Source organism: Erithacus rubecula (genome assembly GCF_903797595.1).
Source record: "Erithacus rubecula genome assembly, chromosome: 1".
Taxonomy (NCBI): Eukaryota; Metazoa; Chordata; class Aves; order Passeriformes; family Muscicapidae; genus Erithacus; species Erithacus rubecula.
Window position 1 is genome coordinate 35,248,400 of NC_136658.1, and position 25,491 is coordinate 35,273,890.

General features: G+C 38.7%; 1 protein-coding gene across 6 annotated transcripts in view; it reads left to right on the forward strand.

The window, feature by feature from the left end:
• The window catches only part of FAT3 (FAT atypical cadherin 3), a 382,360-nt gene that overhangs the window by 266,634 nt on the left and 90,235 nt on the right, over positions 1–25,491 (forward strand). For 5 of the 6 annotated variants that reach the window (XR_013775721.1, XM_079317035.1, XM_079317037.1 and 2 more), the window contains exons 5-7: positions 11,936–12,250; positions 14,060–14,270; positions 23,445–23,584. Coding sequence is in view for 5 of the 6 variants with exons in the window: in XM_079317035.1 (XP_079173161.1) it covers positions 11,936–12,250; positions 14,060–14,270; positions 23,445–23,584 (666 nt within the window). In the remaining variant the exon portion in view is untranslated. The remainder of the gene's footprint in view (positions 1–11,935; positions 12,251–14,059; positions 14,271–23,444; positions 23,585–25,491) is intronic. The other variant, XM_079317039.1, reaches the window with a different exon arrangement.

Consider the following 25,491-nt stretch of genomic DNA (forward strand, 5'->3'; position numbering starts at 1 on the left):
TAATTGGCTGCTGCTTCCCACTGACTTGAAACCCAGTTCTATAAATTGTAACTACTAGTAGCTGATCATCCCTGCTCTTAACTTTCATTTCACAACTGGGAAAAGTATGTGTGGGTTGATGTACCTGTCTTTTCAGCCCCACTCTCTGACATTTGCAGTCCAATTATTGGTCACCTTGGCCATTGTTCGGTCCAGCTGTCCTCCTGTTGGTATGCTGTGTGTCAACACCTACCCCATACACTGCCCTAATGGGAAAATAAACAGTAAATTATGAGCCTCTATAAATCCAATAAAGAGTGACTTTGTAAACTGTGGAAGTGAAACTGAGGTGGTTTATGCAGTTGCTAGTATCCCAGGCTGGAATTGCTGCTCTCTATTTTTAGAGTGCCACAGCTTAATGAAGCCAGGAAAGATATCTGTCTGTTGAGGGACATGGTGCCCATGGAGTAAGAACATGAACCTTTAGGGCTGTGCATGTTAAGATTTCTGTAATACATTCCTGAATCAATGGTTGTCATCAGTAGAAAGCAGTAAATTTGTATTAATCATTCTTGATTAAATATTTCCTTTCTGCAGATAAAAAGTATGCTTCCTAAGCTCTACTCACATTTTACATTTTATTGACCCTTTGCACAGCAGTGAATGCCATCCTGTGGCTACAAAACCCAAATGCATGTTAAAGACTAATTCTGCAGAAGAATCAAAGTGCTGAGAATATTTCAAAAGTTGTGATCCTTTAAAATTCCTCCCGCACTGCAGGAGTAGAATACCATCTAATTATTATTCCCACACATAAAGATCCCTTTCCAGGACTCCAGGCACTATGCAATTAATTAATTATAATAGTATTAATTGATTAATTAATATTAATAACCTGAACATTTTAATGTGTTCCAAGTGTTACTCTGGGAAATAAAGGTTTTGGGACAGGATTTTTCTTTCTTTTCAACACATTTGGGATATTAAAACTTCGGGACAGCTTTTGCTGTTGTATCGTTACCACAAAATGACTTTGTTCCCATACACACACCTACTTATTTATGTTGGCAGTATGGTCTTGACACATTCTGAAAATTATTCGTATACATCGCTGTTCACAGGATCACTGGCTATGTGTGTAACAGATTGAACCAACAGGAAAAAAAAAATTGTGCTGAAGAAAATAATTGCATGTGAAATTGCTGTTTCTTCAAAGCAAACAGAAAATCCCACATTTGCCTGGGTGCTAAATAAGATAGTTCCCAGTCAGTTAGCAGGTGTGCTGATGCTGCAGTGGTGCACACCTTCTGAAGGCTCACAGCTTTTGGGTGCTCATGCAGCTGAAGCCCAGGGCTGGGCAAAAGCTCTTTGAGAATTAGAACTAACTGAAATCAGCTTGTTGACCTTGTTACCCCTTGTTCTCAGCAAAGTCCATGGAAAATTCCCATTGATTTCTAAGTGTGGGGGTGCACAGCTGGCCAGTACTTCCCTACCAGGAAGGTTTCTGTAATTATTTGCTGCTCAGACTACATGAGATTGGTTCATTAGGGTAATATTTGTCTTCACACTTGCCCTGTGTATCTCTATCTGTGTACCCTGCTGTCCACGTCATGGCTGGGGAGGCTGAGAATATTCTCAGGTGTTTGTGGTGATTTGTAGAGATTCAGCAGAGCTGAGAAAGGAGCTAAACCAACTTCATGAAAAAGAGGGTTACAGTGAACCTGTCCCTAAAGGTTCACTTAGCTTGTGACCATCTTGTCTAGTGAGAAGGAGCAAGGTTTGCACTGTCTGGTGATACACAGAGTCCTGCTGCACCCATCAGCAAGGGGATGGTACCTCTCATTCTTTATCACCAGAACAGTCACCTGAACTTCACTTCTTTGTACTGGGCACAACATCTGAGCCCATTTTCCAAGGCTGAGTTTTCCAAGCTGGAAAACCAACATGGAAAAAGTGAAAAAATGTGATTGGTCCAAGAATGTGAGTTTTACTTCAAAATTGAAATCTTGGAATTCGTCTTGGAATTGTTGCTGATTGATTCTCAACCAGCTTGTAAAATTGACCCCATGCCAATATAAATTGGCTAGTAGATATTTACAGGGCATATAAAATCAAAGACAAGCAGAGGTTGAGATAATAAGGCTTGTCTGGATTGCCTGTTAGATGAAAGTGTGATTAAATATGGCCCAATTAATGCCTGTTATCTGTCCAAAATTGATTTGTAACAGAAAGTTGTGAAGTAGGCATCAAGAAGTAGAACTTTCTGTTACTAAAATCAAAGCAATTTTTGATGTGCTTTACTTTAACCTGGTCTGACAAAAACAGGATGGTATTGTCATTAAAAAATCTGCCTTGGGAAGACCCCAACAACCAGTCTCTTTATTCATGCTTATCTCCTTCACCTTATTTTAATTACTTTCTACACTGATTTTCTGAGGATTTTTATACTAATTTGTAAGATATTTTAGGATGGAATCCTCATCTGACTCCAAAAAAATTACTTTATTCAAATATGCATGAATAATTGCTATGGTATTGTCATCTAAGTTGATTAAAGTTTTACTTTCCACCTCCTTGATAACCAAAGAAATGACTATCACATAACTTGAATATCAGAAAAAAAATCATATCTTCATTTTTCTTTTCCTTTTTTATTATTGAAAACAGTCACTGCAATCTTCCTGGATGACTATTCAGTAGACAAAGATACATTTCTGAGGTCTAAACCATACTGTTTTGCTTTTTGCATATTGAAAATATCTCTAAAGGATATTCAAAAATTGGGAAAAGCCTGTATCACTTAAAAGTATGATTTATGTACTTTCTACCCAGCTACAAAATCAATTTTTTATTAATCAGTTTTCTAACTGGTAAGCTTTATTTTGAACATAAAACTGTGGAAGCTTCATATTTTACTGCGAAAACTAAATTGCATTTAAATGTCAGAGGCTACTTGTCAGTCTATAAGCTGTAAAACTGTCTTTAAAATGTTTTATCTGTCTGTGTGGATGGAGGGCACTCATTTTTTGCATATTGTGGAAAAACAGTGTAAGATGAAAATTGGATATTTTCAGCCTTACTGATGGGACGTGCAGGCTTTTACGTTAATATTAATGGTTCTGGCTTTGCCTGCTTTGCTATTGATCAAAGGCTTTTTGGTAAGTGATGAGTTCAAATAGATTTTTTTGTGATGGGAGTTTGGGGGGCAGACTCTTAAGTTTCTGTCTGTAGTAAAACTGGAGAATGTAATCACCAAATTTGTAGTTGTGCAGTGTTGATTTCTTCAGTGACCAAACAGCTTGGTAAAGTTGTCCCATTCTCACTTGGGGAGCGGGCACACCTCTCCTCCTTCTGCTCTCTCATTGCCATCACTCACTGCTGTCTGCCTTGTGGGTGGGTGTGTTTTCCTTCTGTGGTTTATTTTAAACCCTGATTATTTCAGGAGCCCAGCTTGCAGCACAGATGCACAAACAGTTTATTGGTGGGTGCAAATGGGTGACAGGGGAGGAACGTCTGGAGGAGGAGCTGGAGATGAGGCTGGATGCATCTTAATCAGCTTTTCAGCCAGAGACAAGGTGCTGTCATCCCCTGTTAGCACAACCAAGTGCTGCTTTGGGAAAAAAAAATTAAAAAAAAAAAAAAAAGAAAAAAAGAAACTGTTGCCTTTCTTTTGAAAATCTCAGGTTCTGCTTTATATAGCAGCATAGAGTTTGGATGCAGTGTACCTATAAAGTAAATAAACCTAAGGAACTGCATTGTATATCTTTCATCTCTTTGCTGGCCAAATAAACATTTTACCTTCTCAGCAGCAGTAATATTGTTTTGAAACTGACCACCACAGAGCCTCACCTGAGGATGTTTCATCCAACATCAGAAGGCAGCAGATGTCAGCGTGACAAATATTGTTTAGAAGTGGGTTTTTATTTTTTAGTTTAGACACAAGATGATTATTCCCTTTGAAGACTGAAAGTTATTGCTTTGGTGTAACACAAGCTTCTGCTACAATATGTTTAAAGGTGTACAGAGCAAGCTCTTCCACACTCTGCCTTTTCTTAGAGGACCTTCAGCAGCTTGTGCCACAGTAGCATGAGGCAGTGCTGCTGACTTACTGCCAGATAGATGGAGGGCTTTTGCCACACACCTGGGATTCAGAAATCCCAGAGTTTCTGCTGAAAGATTTGGGAGTTAAATCTTTGATATCTGGGGACAAACTAACACGGCTGCACATCCAAACAAGGATGTACAGTAAATAGTGTTGATTAGTTAACTCCATGGTGACTAGTGCTACAGCTTTATTTAGATTTTGGCAATAAATCAGCATGTGTTTTTTGAGCAGGATATGTCTATTGATAGTTAAAACAGAATATAAATTATTAGTACTAGGAAAATATGTTGGAAGCATGGATAACATACTCTCTCTTTATTAAAGGCTAGAATTATTTTTTTACATTATTACACATATTGACTGGTCTAGTATGAAGAAATGTAAATTTGGAGATATGTAACCATCTTCATCATTTTGGGGCAACTGAAGAAGGTGTTCGGTTTCTGCTTATAGTGAAGATGAGAATCAAGTAACTTTTGTGGATAGAAAATGAAGGGTGATTGAATCTTGGAGAAAACAGCAGGGTGGTGAGCTTGCAAGTTGATGCACACCTCTTTTGAAGCACAAAAACTGAGAGCTACTGTATTTCCTGAGTGCTAAGATAACATTTTTGGAGAAGGGCATTATCTATAGAGGTAGATCTGATAAAGGGGAACTTATCAATATTTAATCACAGGTGTTTCTTATCACAAGAAAAGCAAAATCCACAAATGGGTGAAGTAGGTATTGAGGTATGAATCAGATTAAAATCGACACAGAGAGTACTACTAACATTAAACTGCGTGCATATCTTGATTTGCAAGTTTTATGTTATTTAAATCTGTTTGAAGTGAAATATTCTCACATTTGACTATTCATTTTCTGTCCACAAAACTCTCAGATTGTAATCTTCACTTTCAGCAGGAGCTAAACACCTTCTTCAAAGTTTACTGTGAAGATCAATAGGCAGCTTTTATCTTCTTTCTCGTTTAGGGGCTATGATGGTAGTTATACTTCTCTTTAGTGATAGGTTGTTCCTCAGGAGGTTTCATATGCCTAAAAAATTATTTTTAAGCTGTTGCATATCATACTTTATCTTGTGTGTAAGGCATCAGTCTGAAGGTGGGTAAATGTCCTTCGACAGGTATTATCAGGGGACAGTTCAGAGTGTATTCTTCTGCTTTTCAATTCTTTCTTCATTATATATTTAGCAAGACTCATTACTGTAGCCTCATGAGCAAAGAGAGGAAGCTCATAATGTACTCAAAAGATCTTTACAATTGTTGTTTGGAGACTGAGGTTGATGTTCTCACTGTGATCATCTCAAATTTTCCAATCTTCTTGTTGCCAGCTTTGCAAACTGCTCAGCCTGGGATATGATACATGCAGTTTCAAGCTGCTGTTAGCACCTAGAAGGTCAGAAAAAGTCCTAGTTGAGCAATGCTTTTCATTACCAGAGGATTTCTGCTGAATCTTATGTGACTCTATACTACAATTAGGCAGTAGAGGTAAATCTTTTCTGTATTTAATTCCGCCAGTGGAAGTAAAAAGCGCTTCTGGTCTTCAGGAAAATGACCGACTTAGAGTCACTTCTGGACAAAGTTTAATCTGCATTTCATCAAAAGCAAATGATATGAGCTTGACATTCCTAAGGACTATAGTTTTCTTTTTGCTCGGGGAAAGGAAGGGGAAGGTGCTTTCTGAGATTGCCTGAAGGAGTTTCCTTTAAAACATGACAGGCTGCTCTGTTTTCCTGGGAAGCTAATGGAGTCATGGTCGGTTCTGCACTTAGCACCTATTGATTGAGGAACGCTGTAAATAAAGCCTGATGCACAAAGATCACCAGGATCTACAGACTGTAATGAACTTTAAAAGCAATGCCTGTGGAAAATTGCTGTTTTTCTTTTAGAGGGTCACTGTCAAGAGCTATGCAGATTCTTCCTTTTATTGCTACTAAAGCTGAAATATAAGTACTCAGTTTCTTTACAGAGACTTGTTTACTGTTTATGTTTCCAAAAATCTTGTAGAATAAAGTGGGACACAAGATAAATGTTGGACTTTTAAGGCACCTATTCTCATATTTCATTCTGCCAGGTCCTTTGGTTACCATCTACCAGTCTCAGCACTCTGAGTCTGACAAAAGTTAAGATTTGAAGCCTCTAAGGCTTTCTTCTGTGCAGTCTTCTAATATTTAGGTTTGTGAATACTACAGGGAGCATTTAACTCCAAATGAAAAAGCCTGCCTTCCTTCCTTTCTTCCTGTCTTTTGGCAATACAGCACTGAAATTACCTGATGTCATCATTAATTCTCAAATGGTTTAACAGACCTTTATGCATCGTTTTCTAGCTTGAGTGTGGCTGGAAGCCATTGACATTCCTAATCAAACACCTAGAGTGTTTATGTCAGTAGTTATCTCTATTTAAAATGTACTCTAAATTATTTATTTCTCACACCTGGCCAGAGTGAATGTATTAATTTTTTTTTTTTTTTATGTTTGAAAACAAAGATTTCCCAGATCAGCACATTGTAAAGGAAATAAGGAAAGACTGATCATATTGATATAATTGGAACTCTTTGGGAAAAGAAATGTAATTTGTCTTTTGGGACAGCACCACATCCCATTAGAATAAGTGAAATAAGCACTACACATTTCTTTCCCACGGGTGCTAGATAAAGGATTAGAAAGAGAAGGTATCTAGTTTGCTGCAGCTAACTCAATATTCGTTTTGAAGTAAAGAAAAAAAAAAAAAAAAAACTATGTACATTTGGTTTTTTCTCGTATTCTGTATTTGAGCTACACTGCCTTCTCTTTGTAGCAATAATCCGACATGTAGTTCAGTAACAGTGTGCATTTCAGAAAAATATTTCCTTGTAAGAATTTAGCCACGAGTTTAGTCTCTCTCTGAAGTAGGCAGAGATAGTAATTCAGTGCATCTGACTTTAAAGTTCTATTCATCCCTCGATGAGCTCTCTTTTATAATCTTTCACTTCTACTCGGGCTGAATCCCAGAGACTTACAATAGGTATTGCAGCTCGTTTACACGTTGGCAGAAGAAACAAACCCATTAGCCACTAACAGCAGGGGTATGCCTCAACTCTCCCGCTCCCTTTGATCATTTTTCTGCCTTCAGTAACTCAACCAGATTCTCTTTTCTAAGGTTTTCTGAAGCAAAATTAGCATTTATTGTTGGAGGAAGGGAGAGACTTTTACCTGAAGACCTCGTTGTGCACACTCCTTTGATGAGGCACAAGCATCTCAGCTCACTTTATTTTGCATTAAGCAGTTATCACACTAAAAAAATAAACAAGCAAGTATGACATCTTCAGCTTTTTGCAATGCTAATGACAGTGATGTGACAGTTCATCATAACTTAAAAATTGGGTAGGCTGAGTACTTCCTCCTACCAAATAATGATGTGGAAGAAGATACTTGTTCTTCTCAGGGCTTGATGACTAACATTAAACACCTGCTAATTGTCTTGCACTTGTTGAAGTAACATCCCTGCTAGCTATTCCCTCCAACTGAGTTAATAATTACCTTGGAAGTCAGGAGCTTTTGTTAATGAGACTCAATATAGTGCTCTTAATTCAGGAGGGTGGTCCTCACAGTTGTATGTGTATTCTGAAAGATTCAAGAACTTGTCCACTTAAGTGTCACAGTGTAACTCTAGGAGTGACTACTTCAAGTTAGAATTCCTTTTGTCACCAGATTCAGATAAATAAATATAGATTCATAAAGGAATATGCTCATTTTGTGGAGAAAACTGTAGTGGAACTGTCTGTAGGTTTTGAGAAAATGGCAGTGATGCTTAGGATTTCACCATGAAAATATATAATAGCTCATATTATTTGTGTTGTCTGTTGCATTCAGGCCCTATGAAATATATAACAACATTCTTTCTAAGGCATTCCACCCTTGTTGAATGGACCAACCCTTTGTGTGATTAATCAGGGAGTCCAAATTCAGCTGCTTTCCTGGCTGTATCCCAGCCCTGGGAGGTTGTATGCTCTGTTTGCTGTCCTGACACAGCACAAGCAGCAATATCTGACCAGTGCAGCAGAGGGGACCCGGGCTGGGCTGCTCCATCTCAGCTGCACATGGTCAAGCAGCAGCTGGCTCTGGGTGCCAGACTCATCACACAGGCAGGAGAAGATGATCACCATTTAGGGCTGTTGACCAAGAAGCCATTCCTCACCTCACAGGAAAAGCTGTGATTTTGTCCTTACCCTTTTCCCATACTGATTTCTGTGAGAGGCACTCTTGTTGGGTTTTCTGAAAAATGTCTTGACAAGCATGTATTGAGACAGTCTGTCTCAGACTGACAGATGAATGACAGATGTCATTCAGATGTCATTCATCTGCATTACATTTCTTCTCTGTTTTCTTTTTCCTACCTTGCTACCTGCAGTTTTCTAAGCAAAAGAACCTCTCACTGGTCCTAAATTACAGCTTCCCTCCTGCAGGCTCTCCTGTGCCTTGCACATCTGCCTTTTGCATTTCCAGAGATACCAGCTGTGAATTAACTTTGTCCTATGAACATCCAAACCTCCCTTCCCTCCCTGGTTACTTTTTACTTTAATTTCCAGCTGTTCAAGACTTTAGCTAAGAACTGTGGTAATGTTTGAATTGAAATTGCCTTGGTTAGAGGGGCCCCTAAGTGCTGGTGTGATACTGTGTCCTGATGGAAATGGTATTAGCAGAGTGATGTGCTGAATAACTTCTCTAGTTCTCCCTAGTTTTGTCTGGGAACAATTCTGAACTGGAGTCAGTTTCTTGATTTGTTTTAATGTGTTGTCATGGTGGGTTTTTTCTGTAGGGGCAGAGGAAATTTTTGTAGTTCTTTTACCTTTTTTGTGGCTGGAACCTGAATAGCCAGGCTGGGGTCAGGATGATGGAGCACAGGAAAGGGGTCAGCCAGGGTGCACATTTACAGTTAGAGAAATAATTACACCACTGGAATGAGGGAGATTTAATTAATGTACATGCCTGCAAAGAGAGAACTTCAGCTCCTGTGTCTGGCACTCAGAGCTTTTTGAGTAGTGCGGCATCCTGTAATTTTGAGAAGTTTTGAGTGTCACCCAGAGAAAAAGGCTTAGCTGGTACCTAGCATTTTCCTCTCCAGGGATGTAAAGTTTTAGCCCAAGTAGAATTGACTAACTTCATGTATTCTTTGTTAATTTTTTTTAATTAGCTGTCATTTGGTGTTACTGCCATTACTTTTTCCTGTTAGCTCTAAACAGATATTTCAGTGCAACTTAGCTGTTTTCAAACAGATTTCCTCCAAGTTTGGGTTTACAAAATAAATGCATGCCTACAAATATTTGTTGCCACAACACCATGCTAGTCAGGCTTTCAGCAATAACCTGACAAACTGTGAGAATGTACTGGTAAGACAGAATGACACTTAAATTCTGAAGCAGTTTTTTTGACTTAGGTAGTGTTTTTTAATTTTAGTTGTTGGACTGTTTGTCCCACTGTGGTTTTTCATAGATTTTATTGTCATTGTTGGTTGTAAGCCCTTAATCTCACTCACACATCTTTTTTGTTGATTATTGCTAGCAGATTGAAGAAAATGTCTTTAAAAAAATTGTATTTGTTCAGAGAACAAGAGTTTCCAGAATCTTGGAATATTTTTCACTGCAAGAACATTACTCTCTATAAAAGTATTTTGTTGGGGTTTTTTTTTAGTTTGTATTAGTGTGTCTCTGATGGTCTCTATGCAAAGCAGCTTATACTTCTTGTCATCAATGATTATTTTGTCTGCAGAGAAACCCCAAAAAGGTTTTTTCTCTGTTAACTTGTGGTCTGGCCTAGAGTTTGGCCAGTTGCAACATGGTGATCCCAACAACTACTAATTGCCAAACCTACTCAGCACTTAGGAAACTCTACTCCAGTCTTGGGAGAAAGAGGCCTGAGACTGGTACATGTTGTACATGTACATGGGGAATTTTCATTGTCACTGTATGTTGCCATGCTCCTCACTTTTCTGTAAATGAGCTGCTTCAGTCCCTGAGTCTGTCAGTCTGCTCCCTTCCACTGCATCAGTTTTTGAATATGTAGTTAAATACAGGAAAGGGACAATGTCTTTTACCTTTCTCATAGACAATACAATTTTTCTGATGATCTCAGCGTTCAACCAGGGTTATCCTAAGTTAAAGCTTTGCACAAGAATGGGACAATGCCAAGGGATATTATTCCCAGAAAATTTTGCTTTGCCTAAGGATTGGACATCAGGATTACAGGATTTTCAAAGGAGCACAGAAACTTTTAAGGAAAAAATAAAACATCAAGAATTTACCAGCAAACCAATCAATGTGCAGTGATCAGTATGAGCAGGGAAGGGTATGCAATATCTTGGCTCACTATCATCAGAAATTGCTACTGTGGGATTTGGCATGTTACCATATGTAGCTGAAAATTAAATTTGAACTTCTCTCATGCAAACAAAAATAACTTTCTGCCTTATTTCATTCTCATTAAAAATGCGATCGAAATATTGAGGGAGAAGTTTGAAACATATTGATTTCATTTTGAAGGCATATTATTAAATCTCTTGAGGGCTTGTTGATCTTGAATCATTTCATTTTCATAGTGTTTCAGATTGAAAATTATTAGTAATTCTGTTTAAGTTGCAGCTAAATTACTAATTAACTTCCATCTAAAAGATTTTATTTCTTACATGTTTCTGGCAGCACAGTGCACTCTCTACACAATGCAGCAGAAATTTTTTTGTTACCTGCCTCTCTGTGCTCCTTATAATCTTATAAAGCAGGTTTGGAATTAATGAGCTGTCACATCTTGGGTAATGAATGAAAAGAACTGACAGAAATCCTTTTGTTGTTTAAGAAATTCCAAATAATTAATGGGAAAAAATGACAGAGGTTCTTTTAGGGTTTAAGTAGAAATGCATCTTTCAAATTCTTTCCAAGACAGAAGAAACTTTAAAATATGTATGGAAAAAATGAAGGGATCCCTGATTAATGGGTTAATTCCAATTCTCTCTTCTGAGATAAACTTGCAGAATTTGAGATAAAATGATTGCATGTTTTGAGAAATAGCTTCCTAGTCTGCAGGTTCCTTATTCCACATTCATCTCAGAAGTAAAAAGTCTTCTAGATTCCTGGATTTGCCGCTGTGGACAAACTGAGCATGTTTGTAGGAATCGTGTATTGTGTACACAGAAGATGTTGTAAACTGCAGATTAGCTTTGGGGAAGGCAGTTGTGGCAGCTCCTGTCTTCTTCTTGTGTGCTGATGGTGGCAGCGAGCAAAACCAAAATAGAAGAGCAATGGCAAAAAGGCAGAAAAGGCACCAACTCTCCCCAGTACATACTCTTATATATTATTTTCCCAACAAGCTGAGACACAAACTCAGACCACCACTCCTTAACCTATAAGGATTCTAGTTTCTTAACAGGCCAGGTTGCATATAAACTACAAATATGACCCATCTTCTTCTATCTGAAAAATGTTAGCAATATTCTTACTCTAGCTCTGTTATGTCTAAGCACTGTCTAAAACTACATTCCTGGAGCCTCCACTGAAAACATTATCATGTTTTTCAACTTTCGCTAGAACTCACACTTCTGCTTTGGTATCTAAACCTTATACTTACTAAAACATTAGAGCTCATACTAAAACTTACTTACTTATCCTAAAACTTAAACTTCCACTTTTTATGTGAGTGGCTAGTTATACTTCAATCCATCTAAAGGCTTTAATTCAATCCCTGCACTCTGATGTCTCCCTGAATTCTTCAGGGAGACCCCTGGCTCACTGACTCCAACAGGGCAAGGGGTTCTTTATGTTTTTCTCCAATTTATGAAGTGCCACTGGAGCTGCTGAGAATAACTTGCACTGCTGTTTTTCAGGTGACTGTCTCAGATGGGGGCACATCTCCCAAGCAGTCCTCCGTGTGGGTGGTGGTCCGTGTTCTGGATGAGAATGATAACAAGCCCCAGTTCTCAGAGAAAGCCTACAAGGTCAAGCTGCCCGAGAGGGACCGCAAGAAGAGAGGGGAGCCCATCTACAGAGCTTTTGCTGTTGACAAAGACGAAGGCCCCAATGCAGAAATCTCCTACAGCATTGTGGATGGCAACGACGACGGGAAGTTCTTCATTGATCCCAAAACAGGGATGGTTTCTTCCAGAAAGCAGTTCACAGCAGGGAGTTATGACATCTTAACAGTAAGCACTCTTTCTATTGACATACAAAACCATGATTGGACTGACTTGTTTTTAAGAATTAAGCCGTCCTATGTTTTTGCCCTGTATGGAAGACCTAAAGTAAGAAATCTAATAATCTTATCCAACTACTACCAAAAAATCGAGTCTGAGAGGTCATTCATGCTATTGCATGTCATGAGATATTCTCTGACTGTTAAGTCACCCTGCACATTGATAGCATAAGCAATTCCCTTCAATATGCAGAGAGGAAGACCAAGCACTTGTCTGCTCCCAGAATTGTATCATGTTGGCTGGCAGATACAGCTGCAGATAGGTACTTACATTTTGGGTGCACACAATTATTTGCTCTTACAAAGGACATCTACTGTCCCAGTTAGGTGACTGTACCTAAGAGAAGACTAGTACTGGGTCCACTGTGTTGTGGAAGCAATTTCAGTTAAAAGAAATCTCAGTCAAAACTCTTCTTTCAGAACACTAACCATATAGTGAAATTGAAAGAAAGAGGGAATAAAATACGGTTGAGTTGATATAAGGCCATGTAAGACTGGAATGTGTGCTCTTCATCCACAGAAAAAACCCAACAAGTTGTAGCTAAGGAGTTGAAATAAAGAGATTCATGATCCATGAGTTCAACAGAGGCCCATGGTCTAACATATGGAAGTGGGTATATACAGAAGTGGGTTGCCTTCATAATGTCAGAAAATGAATAAATAACAAAATGTTGAGAATTACCTAGGAATCAGAGTAGAGCAGCCTTCAAGTGAGTGAGCACTTTTCCCTCTGATGACCTCAAAGTCATATTTGAGGTCTGAGCCTTCTTATAATGCAACAGCTGAAGATTTTCTACCTAGAAACTGCTCATCACACCTTCAGCATCTTTTCACAAAGGGCCTGCCTGCCTGGAATGGAGCAGAGTGATGAGTGTTAGCATCAAACCCACTTTAAACATTTCTAGAGGAAGAAATAGGGCATGATATTTCAGGGAAAAAAAGTATTTCCCATTTTAAAAGGTATTATAGCATCATATTTGTACCAGTGGTCCTCTGTCGCCAGAAATATTACCTTTTTTTTTTTTTTTTAAAAAAAAGCCCTTTGGTTAACACTGATGTTATCCACCAAGGCACCCATTCAGCCTATTCATGAGCCCAATGTGTTTGTTGCTGCTCATCTTGTCTTTGCTATGCTAAATCCATTAAGCATGCCACACAAATATCAAATCTATCCATCTTTCTAGAGGATTTTATAATAACAAGAATTAGCACCAATCAAAGCAGCTTTTAATGAACACAATGGATAGGAGAAAAAAAAAGAAAATACAGCAAAAATTTAAATTATATTCATTATGGAGAATTATAAAAATTACTTGAAACTTACTTAGTTCAATTAAAGATCCCGAGGAAGGCAATATAAGGAATATTTATCTGCAACAGAGGTGCTTCTTGAAAGCAGTCAAACATGTTCTGAGTCATTTCAAAGTTTCCACCTTTGCTACAAGAGGGAACTGGGCACGAGATGCAATCAGAGAAGAGGAGCTGGAGAGGAGGATCTGTGTTTGAATTGCGTGTGCAGGAGGCCTCACACCAGCATTTCTTAAACAAAACATTTCAGTTTAAAATCAGCTTTTTCAGTGAAAAGTCAAAGCATTATTTAAAAAGAAAAAGTGAGAAGTGTTTATCTTCCTCTTTCTTTCGTGGGATTTTACGTACAGGGTTACAAAGGCCATTTTCCAAGCAGTCATTGCACCGCAGTAGAATTAGGCTGGAGCTCAGGGATGCTCAGCCTGAGCCCTCTTTTCTTTGTGCCTGCCAGATCAAAGCAGTGGACAACGGCCGGCCCCAAAAATCCTCCACTGTGCGTCTGCACATCGAGTGGATAAAGAGGCCGGCGCCCTCGCCCGTGCCCCTGACCTTCGACGAGCCCTTCTACAACTTCACCGTCATGGAGAGCGACAAGGTGACCGAGATGGTCGGGGTGGTGTCTGTGCAGCCCTCCAGCATCCCCCTCTGGTTCGACATCGTGGGTAAGTTGGGAGCCAGCGCTGCCAGGAGAGCGCCCCAGGAGCAAAGCGTGTGGCTGTGTGCTTTGGAGAGCAAGAAAACTAACCTGAACTGTCTCCCCACCCCCCCACCCCCAATTAAACCCATTTTTCTAATGATGAGATGAAAATGCTATTTTAATGTAGTGATAACAGTAATAATAATATTCCTGCTTTTGTTCTGACTCCTTAGCTAAGCTTTAAAAAGCGCTGTATGGCTGAATTGTTTTTTTTTTCACACTGTTATTTACTGCAATCTTAATGTTGTCTGTCATTTAAATTCTATTGTCATACTTTGCTAATCTCATTTCTAAATGTATTTATGGTACTTAGACTTGCTGTCCCTCATTTCTCTCTTTCTTCACCTTTTTTTCTGCATTCTGTTCTTTTTTTTCTGCTTCCGACTGCCCTGCTTCAAGGTGGCAAGCATGCTCGAGAGATGTTCTATATTCTACAGACAGCTTGTGGGCAGAACTGTTCAACAGAAGGTACCCTTAGTGCAAACACATTTGCTAAAATACAACTATCCAGGCTGCCTTTTATTTTTTGCAAGTTTTTTGAGACAATTTATATTGCATCTTTCATAAGTGCCTGTGACAGGATGCGATGCGACACATGGGTGTGCTGCATTTCTTTCTATGACAGCTTTTACCGTATTTGTGTCCAATTATTATCATTTTATTCACGGATTTTCCACAGTTTTATCGCAAATAATTAATTCAAACTTTTCACAGTCCGGTGCCATCCATTTAACTGTGAAACAGAATGGGATGCCTCAACATATGGGTTACAAATGGAGCCACCAAAAGTTTGTCTTGAATGCAATCTGAAACAGAGAAATGTGTTTTGATGTGAGATTTCAACCACAAAATTGCCTTACATAAAATTGCTTATAAAAATAGGCAGGGAGATGCATCCTTAGTAAAAAGGAGGAGAAGTCATGGAAGTCTTAAAATCACAGGGAAATGCCATTAGTTGCCAAAATGAAAGGGAGCAAAGGGTCTCGCTTGGTTGAAGTAGAGAAATGGGAGTCAGTGTTCCTAAGCATTTCTTCCCCACTTTTGCTGCTGATTCTGTTAGTGTCATTTAAAATATCTCATTTAACATCTCGAAAGTGAGAATTTCCCCTGGAAAATTATTGTGCTTCTTAATATTTGCAGATGCTTGCATGTAATGTTTACATACCTTTGGATGTAAAACAGGGCATCTGCATGAAGTGTAGTTATTTAAATGAGGGGTTATAAAGCAAATGCTATATGAAAGATTAAAGAAACAAAAAGCCTTTGCCATGGACTTAGCGGAAAGTGTGCATCAGCAGTCTTTATTTACAGGGATTGAGCCTGGCTCCCATTCCAGCATAGTTATTTGCAAATGGGTTTAGCCAACAGGAAGGACAGAGACCACAGGAGAAAGGGTCTGTCAGAGTCGTTTTCATCTACCTTTTATTGCCAATTTGTGCAGATGAAAGCCAGAAGCAGCACCATTTCCTCTCTGAATTTGTAGCACAGTTTCTGATGTGCCAATCATATTCAAATTAAACCCAAAGCCACTACCATGTTCTGGGGCTCCTGCTAGTCCCTGGGGGAGGACAGCATATGTTTCCTACAGTTTTCCTGCCATTTCCTTGGTTGCTTCAGTTTGTCACATGCAGTTTATCAGCTAATGTTTACATTTCCATTGCCTTCCTCGCTGACCCTTTCCTCCCAGGACAAATGCATCTTTTTGATGTTATTGACAGGTTTTTTTCCTATTTGAACATTTTGCTGGACCTCTTTTGGTCCTTTCCATGGCAACTTGACCAACTCTCATTAAAATGCTGCCCTGAGGGAAGCTGCTGCTCTTCTGCTGCCTTCTTTTTTGTTACTAGAGTCACTTTCAATCAAGCAACACCTTATAATGATATTTGATTTTTGCCTACCAAATAGAAATGGTAGGGAGAACATCAGAAAATTTTAGCCTCTTTCATTTAATGTGGCCTTTATGCCTAAACTAATTCAAGTGGCTTAGAAGATTCTTATATATTTAAACAATTCTAATGGTTTCCCTATAGGCTGTAGCTTCTGAAGTTGCAAGATGCTGCTTCACTGCAGATGTCACTCAGACAGGCCTTCCCTAGATTTAATGAGAAATCAGTGACCCTGACCTTCCAGTTTGGTTCTGTTACCATATGAATCTTTTCATTAAGTATTGTTGCTGTTACAAATAATAGCACTCGCAGCAGCACCAATTTCTGCAACAGGAATAGCCAACAATCCTGGGCATGCAGAAGACCTTGTTGTTCCAGACACTCAGCATGCAAGAGCAAGGACAAAACCCATCCTGAGAGTTTTACAGACAGGGCACTGTGTATTTAGATTACCATTGCTGCCTTTAGCCAGTGTCAAAACCCACTTTTTTACATTGTTCCTTGATATCATCAACATTGAGGTCTAGTGCTGGAAAGCCCAATGAAACACATGGGGTATTTATAGAAATTAATTGTCATATATTAGAAAGCTGGATGCAACTGCTGATGCAAGAGATGGTTTCAGTGCTGCTGTAAAACCAGACCTGATTCTGCTCCATCTGGTATTTTGTGATTCTGTACCTCTGTGCATAGTTCACAGTAATGTCAACAAAACCCCTGAAGGCTTATGTAGAGACATGGTTTAATATAGAGTTTTGCAGCTTGACCTTTATCTTTATGACCTTTTCAAACTAAATGGGCATTGGAATTCCAGACTATCTCTTTTTTAATGCATAACATGCACTATCTCCCAGCTAAAAAAAAAAAAAAAAAAAAAAAAAAGGGAGAGCAGATAAAATTTGGCTATAAAGTATTCTGTCTGCCTAACTTATGCACCTTAATTATATATACTTTAGGTAGCTGTTTAAGTTCTTGAGTTAATCAGCTCCAAGAGAGAAGGATGCTGTACAAGCAGAAAGGTCATCTTCCATGGACTAGAGAGGAACAGGATACTTGGATGATTGTTTGTTTCTTTAAATGGGAATAGTTGAGATGTCATACATGTTTTCTGTTTTCAGAATGCATTCAATGCCATTATCAATTCATGCAGATCCCATAATGGGAAAGACATAAGCATGAGACATCGTATCAGTTGCATTAAATTTATTCAGTCATTAATAAGAAACTAATTTTCAGTGGGAACTCCAAGATAAGTCAGAGACCTTTACTTGTATCAGGTAAATTGAGCCCTTTGTGTTTTTTCCTTTGTTACTGATGGGGATGGTGGGATGACTACTACTCTAACACTGGAGCTAAGCTGCATGGTGCTAGTTTTTGCTTAAGTAGCATGTTGCACAACATCTCTCTGGTTCCCCAAACAGTCCTCTCTCTATCTTTGCTTCCTCCCCCAGCCTGTGCCTTTGTAACAGCAGCCAAGCTTTGAAAGCACATCAGAACTTTTTACCAAGCGTGCTTAAATGCCAATAATTTCAATACCTATTCATTTTAGTTAATCGTCCATTTAATTCATAGTGCTGCACGTTTTCATTAATGTCAAAAACATGCAGCTCCCTAGCCTTCTTTGAATAATCTTCTCTGAGAACTATCTAAAGTACCTTCCTGATTTCTTTTTTGCTTTGTATGCCCTTGCTTTCAGCTTCTTAGCAGCAAACTCAAGGCTTTGACTCTCTTTACAGTAGTTTTATCTAAAATTCAGTCTGCATTGCTTTCTTCTTATGATATAGTACATGAAAGAATGAATATTTGCCTGACATTTTACTAATATTTATTATGTTATGATTAAAAAAATCTGTAGTTGAATTTTTATTTCTTGAGACAGTCATTAAGTTCATTTCATCTTCTTTGGAAAAAATAAATGAAAATTTTGGCTTTGCTTCTTTTTCTGAAAATCCTAGAGGTACTTTAGCCTCACCTCTGAGTTTCAGGGTGAATTAGTTTCCTGCATTTTGCTGATTCTCTTCCCTGAGCTGTGTGAGAATTGTGGCAATTGGCCCAGTTGATCATCACTGTTCACTGCTATCAGGTTTTTTTGGGACAAGACAAGTAAGAACCTTTTCTGCATTGAGCAAATGTGGTTTAGAGACTGTTCTCTAAATCAGATAATCTCCTGTATTCCTTTTCTCCATTTGTCCATCATGGCATGGTGGGCCAGATGAGATTTGTGAGGGGATATCTGTATATTGTGGCTCTATTAAGTTTGAACATGGAACATTGTGTGCTGTTTGCTATCTGCCACTGAAGGAAGACTCCTGCTGGGTTTTAGCAGTGTTTGAACTTGGGAAGTTCCTCCAGATCTTAGTGTGATCCATCTTTGCATCCAAGTCTGATTCCCTAATGTCTTCAGATATTTCTGAGTTGGTGTTCAACCCCAGCCTTTTTTGATCATCCCTCTGGAAAATATGGGAAAAGGTCCTCATATGTGACTCATTTGCCTGCAGATCCTCCAGATTTGCTGACATGGTTTCTTTTCAGAGGAGAAAATTCTTCTTCCCAGCAGCATGATCCCATCTTAAAGTTGTGTCAGCAACTGATAGAAACATGGGGAGGCTCAGCATCTTACCAAAAAGGAACTACATCTAGGAAAAGCCTTACCAAACAAAAATTAACTGCTTGCAGAAAAGGCAATAAAACAAGAATATGCTTGAAAATTTAAAACCTCAACACTGGAATTAGAAGGGGACAGAGATACAGAGCCCACGTCCTGTGGGAATGCAAGATCTGGATTGTGTCTTGCCTTAGGCAAATTCTTCAGCTGACCCTCAGAAATGCCTTTTGATGGTTGAAGTTTTCCTTGTCCTGTCTATTGCACCTCTCTTGTTAGCCCTGCAAGGTTCAGGGCTTTTCAGGATCTTCCTTATAAGAGGGAAAATTAATTCTTTCCAAAGTATTCAGGACTTTTGTCAGAAGAAAAATTGTTCATAGTGACTATGAACCCAAGAAATAATCTAAGAATGAAGGTAACAGTTGAGATTCAGGCAGAAAATGTAACCAACTCTTTACCAAGTATACAGCTTATATTCTGTTGGCTCAGAGGTGTCTCAGTTCAATTTCCTGAGACCTCTTTCTTAACTGTATCATACCATCTGTTAAACTGAAAATAAAAGCTGTTCTAGAAAGTTGTAGTGAGGGCCAGCTAATAGGATCTTTTGTACCAGAGGCTGTTTTTACAGCTGTGCTGATAACAGCTGGAATTGGAAAATCATATATAAAGTATAACAAGCTTTTAGATGACATGAAAAATCACTAGTTCTAAAAAGTCAGTGCTTCCAGGGCTTATGCAAAAGCATCAGTATCAACCTCAAGAAAGTAAGGGGGGAAATCATCTCACTTAACTTTAGGTGTCCAAAGTGTAGACATAACTATCTGCTAGGTGACCTTGGGAATCTTAACAATCAATTAAGAGAGAAAAAGTACTTTCTGCATGAATTTTTATCATTCCAACATGATAAGTCTTCTCATCCAAGGAGAGCATTTAAAGTAGATGTGGCCTTTTCATAAAATCTTATTCAAAGTGCTTCAGTATAATCAGATTATTTTAAGGGAAGACTTTAAACTGTATTGAAGATGTATCAGCTTTACATTTTAGTCTGAAATGATACCGTAGACAACAGCTAATCCACATCTCTCTGGGGTTATTCAGTATTAAAATGCTTTCTCAGGACAACCTGTCTAGCCAAATTGTCAGTTCAATCATCTTGCTTTCTTTGTCACTGATTTTCCCAAAGTGCCTGAGGAACTCACAATGTATTATCTTCATTTGAAATATTTCTTTCCTAATGCAATTGCAAGCACATTAGCAAAGACAGCTTCTATGTATCTTGTATCTGAAAGCAGGGTTTAGTAGACAGTAAAAAGGAAAGCATGTGCCAAATGCTGGAAAGTGGCATAAGTAATGAAAATTTGCATTAATGAAACAGAGCAGCTGAACAAAATGCCATCATCCTAAGCCCTCTTTCATCTGAAGATTTTGATCAAAGAAACTGTTAAATGGACAATAGTAAAATTGTTGAAACTGATACTGTGGGAGCTCATGGCACTACAGACAAGCTCACTTCCAAAGGGTTGGTACAGACACAGTGTCAGGCTTCCAAAACCAGCCTCCAGTATGCCAGAAGCCAACACCTTCTCAGCTGTCACCTCCTAGGGCCTCAGCCTCCAGCCTCTGCATGACCACCTTCAGAAGGAAGTGGTTTCATGTGGAGTTCCCAGCTGCATGAGTTTTGAAGAGGAGATTTCTGTTGTTTTTTCCACAGGAATGATACCCCTGTCTTTGTCCATCTTTCAGAGATGATTATGGCAGATGCTTCTAATAGGCCCTGCTAAGACTTAACACATCTGTAAAGCTCTTAATATTTAACTTTCATAGCATTTTTATGTAATTCATTAATTCTTCAGTGTTTAGTGCAGCTTCAGAAGCATTTCTCATATGAGGACCTGTTTTGAGTGTTTACAAAGGCCAAGGAGCAGCACAAACCATTTGCAGACTGCCTTGGTACTGCAGATGAGAGGCAGGACCCAGTATCTCAGGCAGTACTCCCAGAAGTTCATCCATCTGCATGGTTCTTCATCTGCCCATGGTCTGTTAAAATGGAGAAGACTGAATCATGAATAATTCAGGGTTTTACTTCAGGATAGATTATAATCACAAATCTCACAGCAGGATGTTCTCTGATCCATCTCTGCCTCAGTGTTTGATGCAATTTCTGCCTTGTTAAATAGAAAACGATTCAATGTAAAATGAACTGCATTGCCTGGTTAGATAAAGGTGTAGGCTGGGGTGGCTGGCAACAAAGATTAATTTGTTTGTCATTAGACCATTTTGGAAGATGTGAATAATGTATAAAAAATTCCTATGATGAATTCAGTCCTTCTTTTAGAGGAAGAGTATGCTTCACTTAATGGAAATGGCTTGAAGAAGTTGGTCTATTTGCAATAGACTATGTGGTGCCCTGAAAACCCAGATCTGAGCCAGAAGAAGGTCATTTCAAACATTTATTGCTAATCCTTCCATGTTATTTCTTGGAAGTTTTAAAAGCAGGTTTTTTGGAAGTGTGTGCCAGTTGATAGCATATATTTTTGATTGTTCATTAAGATGGTTATTAAGCATCTCAGAGTATAGGCTTGCACTTTGTCTTCATGGTTATCAGTATGAAACATTCTCTTTGTGAAATGCCTACTGTCCCAAGGCTAGTTTCATTTCAGCTGAGATTTCCTTGCATGAATCTTGAGCTCTTTTCTTCAAAGGAGGTTTTCATGGTGCAATTTTTCTCAAGTAAATCAATTTAAAATATTAATTGGGGGAGAGAAACTATTTCTTCCAGACCAACTTAAAGGAAAAAACACACCAGATACATAATCAATGTCCAAATATCTTTACTGCTTAAATATCAAGGGCAGCTTGCAGAATGCAGGTAAGGAAAAAGCAGTGCTTCTATCCACCATAAATGACAACAGATCCAGTGGCAGTGTTTTCCTGGAAAACCACAACTTCATCTATTAGGCTTAGACCTGTATGTATGTGCATACATCTATTCAGCATGTGGAAATCTGAGGGCACATCTGAAATTACTATATTTGTATAATTTCAGTGGACAGAAGTTCACCAGTTCTGCCTTTCCTCTGCAGCAGTCAACTGCATTCTTTTTTTTCCTCCCATTTTCTTCTACTCATCCCTGAATGTCTTTCAAGGCAAAAATGGATAGGATAGTTCTTCTTCCACCTTGCCCTTTCTTTGCAGTAGACTGTGTGGGAGGTAGAAGTGAGGATTCCTTCAACATTAGGGAATTCAGGGGCTCTGATTTTGCTGTGTTGCCTCCTAATCTTCGACTTCTTCAAATGGCCAAAACCTTCTTCTCTCACTAAATGCATGACTGCTTCTAAGAATAATTCCAGTTCCTGGTCAGCAGACCATGCAGATGGAAGAGCACTGAAGACTCTCCTCTTCTCTACTCAATCCCCAGCCCTAAAATTTCCAGAGCCATTTTGTGACACTTCCAGCCATTCACTTGTATCTCTCTTTATGTGTGTTTCACCAGAGTTAAGTCAATGGGATGGATATTTTTCTACCTGTGGATCTCATCTCAAGAAGTTTCAGCAGCTGTTACACAAGTCTCATAATCAGTGGGGTTTGAAAGGCTTTTCTCTGTAGAACTGGCTTGGCATTGAATTGCTGTGTTATGAATATACCTTCAGAGTTCGTCTGTCAGCAGCGTTGTGTCCCACCTCTCCCTGTCCCTAGCCTCCAAAAATTTCAGACTCAACTAATACTAAATTACACTTTATGGATGAGTGAGTAAGAAAACAGCTTATCAGCAGGGAGTGTGTGCTTTGCTTTTGAAAATAATGAGTGGTTCAAATTTATAAACTATGGCTGTGGCTGACAAATCTTGTAACCCTTCAATCTGAAATTATATTTGAGATTATATTATTTATAGCTTTCTTTTACTTTTTAATAGATTTTTTTTCTTTTCTTTCTTTCACTCAGTACTCAGGAGGGTTTTCCCACTACTGCATCATTCAGTGTGTGACAGGAAAAGGGGATGTTAGTATTAGAGCAGTGCTTTGTGTGGGATTTTTTTGTATTGAAAAGAATTTAGGTTGTGTATCCTGTCAGATCTATTTGAATAATTCCTAAAAGACTGGCAGGATTTGACCTTTGCTGCCAGTAATTATCATTGTCCTTGGTATTAACATAACAAATCTCTATTTGCATTTTTAAAATTGAAAATAATTGTAATTTAAAAAAAACCTCAGATGATGGTATTTGCACCCAGAAGTATCAGTGAGGATTTCCTGCAAATAAAATTTGTAGAGTAAAACCCTCTTGAAATGAATTTTATACAAAAATATAGTTACTCTTGTTTGTTATTCAAACTACAAGGGCACACATCTTGGGGGCTTGTAACCATTAGATTCTTATTATAGATTCAGCTATAGTTTACTTAAATGTACTGCTAGATTTTTATTCTTTCTTTTTTGGCAATGCATTTTAATGATGTCTGCTTTTCAATATACAAACTGTGCTTTGAAATATAAATGAGTTACGAACAAAGAAGTATCACTAGACATACTGTGTATGCTAAGAGAGGCCATTAAGATGGATGACACTGAACAGATATTCCCACTTTTAGGGATACTTGCAATGGAAGTTTTCAAGAGATGGCTAATTGATTGTATTTTTGTGCAACAATTAGGAGGGAATTACGATAGTTCTTTCGACGTGGATAAGGGAGTGGGCACTATTGTCGTTGCAAAGCCCCTGGATGCAGAGCAGAGGTCAATGTATAATATGACTGTGGAGGTCACCGATGGAACAAACATTGCCACCACTCAGGTAGAATATCACATTCCTTTCTTGGCAAGTTATTCATTTGTTACTGGGATGTATATGCTGTAAAAATTATTAGTTTTCCCATTCAAGTGAAACCTCATCCTTTGAGACCACCAGTAGCTGATGGAGGGGATATTTTTCAGAGCCTTTCCATCTGGCTGTAAAGAATCAGCTGTCGAATGTTTCAAAGTGTTATTTCTCCTTTTGTTCTCTTCCTGCTCACATGAAAGTAATTTGCCTTCCTCCAGCTGAGGGAGTCCCTATCACAGGCAGCAAAGCCTAGATTTGGACAATTGTGTCGCCCCATAATGGTCCAAAATACAATAGTGCTTCTATGGTGTTGGGGAATATTGCTATTGATTGTGTTAAATGGAGTTTATACCTCTCATCCTCCAAAGACCCAAATGTGGGACACAAGATCAATTGTTCAGAAAAGAAATTGTTCAGAGGCAAAACTTAACATTCAAAGAATCCCTCCCTTAGTGTCACTGCCTGTGATTACACTGTCTTCTGCAAAGCAGCCCTGCTGAACCTTTTATAAAACCAGGCTTGCTTATCAGGCTCGTTGCCTTAAGAGTTGGGTCAGATAAACGTGATGGGCTGGGGCAATGCTGGCTCTGACACATCTTTGTTGGAGAGACCCTGATGCAGAGCCTAGGTATCTGTTCAGTGGGAACCAGTCTGGAATTGGGTCACAGCACAAGGACAGGGACTCTGAGGTCCAGGCGGCAACAGGAAAACTTCAAACAGCAAAATCCTTGGATATGAGATAGAGTCATGGGTTGTGGATTGCTTAGGGCCTGGAATTCTACATCCGAGTTACTCCCCACGTGTTAAATGAAAAAAGTTAGTTTGTGATGTTATTGCCTTCTTTATAATGCAGAAGGAAACCCTGAACAGTTTTTGTGTTTATATATATACATGCAAATGCAGGTGCTTCTGTTGTACCTTGCCTTTTTGCTCAAATGCTTTGGCTGTAAATCTATTCACTGAGCCACAACACCAGCTTTCCTGAGAAATTGTTAAATCATTGAGTGCTTTCTCAGTCTGAATTCCTGTTTATATATCCTGTTTATAACCTAGCCCTGAAATGTCTGATGTTTTCTCCCAATAATCCACCATTGGTAAGAAAACATCAGTTCAGGCATACTAAGTTAGGTGGTAGGAAATGCCCTGTTTTCCCTGTTAGTTTCAGAATAAATTGCATCTCTGTTAAAGACATCCCTTGCTTTAAGCTTGGTTATATCTGGCCCATGTTCCCTGTTATGCCTTTCCCTGCTCAATTAAGGAATTCTTTCAAAACCACTGTTTTCTCCCCAGGAAGGCACTTACTCACAATACTCAAATCACCTCCCAGTCTTCTGGTAGACAAGCAAAGGAGAATGACTGACCTCTTTATGTTCTCTTTCCATAAGGCATTTTCTTCAACTCTTAAGTATTTTTTTTTTCATTATACTGTGTTTTTTAATCTTGGCTACACTCTTAGTCCACATTTCAGATGGTGTTGAATGCCAAATGTGACCTTTTTTCTTTCTTGCAAACATTTCAGACAAAAAATATTAAAAAGCTTAGGGAATTTCAAGCATGCTGGATTAAAGTAATTTCTCATGGATATTACGTTTATTGTTTCTGCTGCTTTTGATTTAATAAATTGACCCATATAACAGTCCTCAAAACCTAGTTGGATGAAACCCCTACATTTTTAATTAAAGCATATGGTAAAACATATTTCAGTAAAGCTGTTGCATTCTAAAAGAAGCCTGAGCATTCCTCTTAACAGTGATGTGACCCATTTAGGAATGTAAGATAGTTTCAGATTGCAATGGTATTGCATTAATAATCACTGGTGGGTACAGACCCTTCCCTCCCCCACCTTCTTCTCTCCGTGTGGATACTGTTTAATTATTTAA